At 40.9% G+C, this 3,936-nt stretch overlaps 1 protein-coding gene across 1 annotated transcript; it reads left to right on the forward strand.

Annotated features, from left to right (window-relative positions):
* Positions 1 to 4: 4 nt before the first annotated feature.
* PDE12 (phosphodiesterase 12) lies at positions 5 to 2,908 on the forward strand (the record flags this gene model as incomplete). The annotated part of the gene is made up of 3 exons (XM_010293802.1): positions 5 to 520; positions 1,579 to 1,657; positions 2,397 to 2,908. Coding segments are annotated over 3 exons (1,038 nt in total), but the record flags the coding sequence as incomplete, so codon positions are not given.
* Between the last annotated feature and the right edge of the window lie 1,028 nt (positions 2,909 to 3,936).

The following is a 3,936-nucleotide window of genomic DNA, read 5'->3' on the forward strand; positions in this document are numbered from 1 at the left end:
GAGCAGCGGCCCCGTCGAGGCCGGCCCCGGCGCCTGCACCTTCGACGCCCGGCACTTCTACACCAAGAAGGTCTGCGGCCAGGGCGCCGTTCGCGCCGTCTCCTACAACATCTTGGCCGACACCTACGCCCAGACGGAGTTCTCCCGCACCGTGCTCTACCCCTACTGCGCCCCGTATGCCCTGGAGCTCGACTACCGGCAGAACCTGCTCAAGAAGGAGCTGGCGGGCTACAGTGCCGACCTCATCTGCTTGCAAGAAGTGGATAAGTCAGTCTTCGTGGACAGCTTGGCTCCAGCCTTAGATGCTTTTGGACTTGAAGGGCTCTTCAAGATCAAGGAGAAGCAGCACGAAGGCCTGGCCACTTTCTACCGCAGGGACAAGTTCAGCCTTCTCAGCCAGCACGATATAGCTTTCAGCGAGGCCCTGCTCTCAGACCCATTGCACAAGGAGTTGTGTGACAAACTGGCTCAGTACCCCGTGGTGCAGGAGAAGGTGCTGCAGAGGTCATCTGTGCTGCAGGTACCAGCTTTTACATGCGTTCTTCCTCTTTCCCCTTTCCTCCTCCCACTGTCTCCAGGCAGGTGCAGCCAAGCTAGGTGTGTTGAGCATCAAACCACAGGAGAGGGAGGCGAGGGGTTAACAGTCTGAAACAGAGCAGTGGTATATTCTTCGTTAGCCTGGGTAATGAATAGAGCAGAAGACCAACTTAGGAACAAGAACAACATATTCCGACTTACTGAACTGATCTATGGAATTACCAAAATTTGGTAAAAAAGGCAAAATTATTTTGTTTTAAGATGAAGACAGCTGTTGAGATTCTGGGCGAGGTATTGATGGTGGTATTGTCTGCCAAGTTTTTCACTATTTACTCTCATATGCCAGAATATGTATCTGAAATGTTGTAAGTATGTGATTAAGTTAATTTGTCTCCCTTTAATAATGCCACTTTACGAAGTGACATTAGGGAGAGAAATAAGGTTGGACAGGTTTGTGGGCTTGTTGATGCCAGTGGGTCTGCCAGCAGAGCTATCATGTAAGTACAAACGTGTAAGGCCTAGGTCTGTGTGAGGAATTTCAGAAACACTCATTGGTAAAAGTTTCCTACTCATGGACTGAGTGGGACTAACAAGTGTTCCTTGATAAAACTGAAATCTTCTCTAAATTTATGTTCAGTTTAACAGCTATGCAACACTACAGTTTGCTGGCTAAAACCAGAGATAGATCTCCAATTCTGTTGCTGAGGTGGGAGAACAGAAAATACAAGTAGTTAAGAATGGTACAGCATTAGCAAGATCTTACGAAAAAATATGGAATGGATTGGAAGGAAAAAATATGTCCAGACCAGACACAGACAAAAGAACGTTTGTCAAATACCTGGATGTAGTGGTAATATATTGGCTGATACCCAGACCTTACATAGAAGATGGATGGTCTCAACTTAGGAGCTGGACTGTTCATTAGTTATAAGCATCACATTCTTTGAACTGGACCATAAAGGCATAAGCTAACTATTGCATTTTTAAAAATACATAACCTCTCTAATCAAGACTTACCAAAGATTGCTTTTCCTCTTGAAGGTTGCAGTTCTTCAGTCTACAGCTGACCCTTCCAGGAAGATTTGCGTAGCTAATACCCACCTATACTGGCACCCAAAAGGTAATTTTGTCGTGTTCCTGTGTGTAAGATAACTGGGTTTGTTAAGGTTTTGCCCTTCCTAGGGAGAATAGATTTTCCCCCCATTCTTTGCCAGCTATAGCCTTTTCTTCTGTAACTGAGGGTTTCCTGCCTTGCTGCTTATCCAGATGAATCGAGCCAGGCTTCTAGGTCGGTCTGTTTGTTTATTTTCCTTAGAGTAAGATTGTTCTAGTCTGCCTGCAAGTCAGTAGAATACAGCTGAAAGCAAAGCAAGTGATGTTACACACAATTCATCCACAAGAGTAGACCGTAAAATATAGATAGCTTTGTGCTTATGGCTTCCCACTCCTATTGTACCTGAAGGAGTTCTATTGGGGTATTGGCAGAAGGGCAAACAAATTGGGCTATAGAAGCTTTTAAAAGAGATTCTTCTCCTTTAAATTAGTTTTATTTTGGTTCTGTACCTTTCAGGAACATTATTAGGATGCTTGCCATGAAATGGGTGTTTAAGGTTCAGAGTTCTTCTATGTGCAAGTTTTCATTTAAACATTGTCTGCCTCTTGCCTCTGTAAAACTTTCATAGTTACAAACTTCAAAGGCTTCTTTATTTATGAAAACTTTTGTAAAATGCAGTGCACAGAAAACAAAGTGAGACTACTGTTTCAGAGCTATACATGATATATGCTTGCGTGAGCAACTTGGAAAATTCTTCTTATGCTACGGTGAAGTATTTAAAGTAATGTGTTTTTTATATTCTTAGGTGGGAACATCCGTCTCATCCAAATTGCTGTAGCCTTGTCTCACATCAAGCACATAGCGTGTGATTTGTATCCTAGCATACCAATCATATTCTGTGGGGATTTTAATAGTACACCATCGTCTGGAACTTACAGTTTTATTAGCAGTGGTGGCATCGCTGAAGATCATGAAGACTGGGTCTCAAATGGTGAAGAAGAAAGGTGCAACATGCCTCTAAACCACCCTTTCAAACTGCTAAGTGCTTGCGGAGAACCTGCTTATACAAACTATGTTGGTGGGTTTCATGGATGCCTGGACTACATTTTCATTGACAAAAATGCTCTGGAGGTTGAACAGGTCATTCCATTGCCAAGTCATGAAGAAATAACAACACACCAGGCTTTGCCAAGTGTTTCACATCCTTCTGATCATATAGCACTAATATGTGACTTAAAGTGGAAATAGATCAGCTCTTGCGTGGTGTTTTTGGGGGTTTTCAAACAAGAAATTTAATTTACTGCTGGTTACTGAGGTTACATCCTGGCTTGTATGCTACTAGAAGGAAAGTCAGAACAATTACTGAAAAGTTCATGTGTTTAATAGTTCTACTGAACATTATCACACAGTTCAGAATATATGCAGGACAACTTTTCCCTTCCATTTTTATTTCCCAATACGAAAAACATATTTAAGACAGGGGATTTTGAAAATTGGATTATCACATACCTTTTTATTGGTCTTTTTAAAGGATTAAGAACTATTTTGTTAAAAAAATACAAATTTAATCTGATTTGTAAGGCATTGTACAAACTGAACCCTGCTTAATTCAGGACCAAACACAGAACCTGAAAACAAATGGATTTAGCTGATTTAACCTCATTGTAATTACTGTCATGACAAGACAATTTTTTAAAACTAAGTTCAGAAATTGTCTTGTTCATTTACCATTACTGTGTCACAATTTTTTGGTAAGTGGAGTGAACAAAGTACTTGTACCTACTACCTTCTGCAAATTATCAGTGAATAGACTTTCTGTCAACAATCAACCATGTTAAATTCAAGGTTATCATTGATTGGGAAGCGTTTTGCTTGCCCACTTAATAAGGGTAATGAGGGTAACTTTAGCACCCGGTAAAATTGGACAACATATATAGGTAGCACCTACTTTGAACATCTGTTCCTTTTGTTTATATTTGTTGGCAATAAAAGAAATACCAAAGTTTAGGACAGCCAACTCTGGATGGGAGGGAGCTTTTAAACAATATAATCTGTTTTCACGTAGGGGGAGATAAAGAATAGTTAGGTATCTGTGCCTAAATCTCTAAAAAGAAACGCAAGTGACTTGCAAACTTTTATCACAATTGTTCTGTTTTGTTCCTCTACTGCATACAGAGGAGACCCAAATTTTTAATAGTGTTATTACCTGCATTTTTTCCTTCTAGCAATAGTTTAGTCTTCCCCATTTTGTAGGAGATAATTTGGATGTGGGGAAACGTATTTTGTCTGTACCTTCACTGAATGTGTTGGAGGGGTTTGAATAATTTAACAAACTTCTTTCCCTG

Source organism: Phaethon lepturus, unplaced genomic scaffold (assembly GCF_000687285.1).
Source record: "Phaethon lepturus isolate BGI_N335 unplaced genomic scaffold, ASM68728v1 scaffold149, whole genome shotgun sequence".
Classification (NCBI taxonomy): Eukaryota; Metazoa; Chordata; class Aves; order Phaethontiformes; family Phaethontidae; genus Phaethon; species Phaethon lepturus.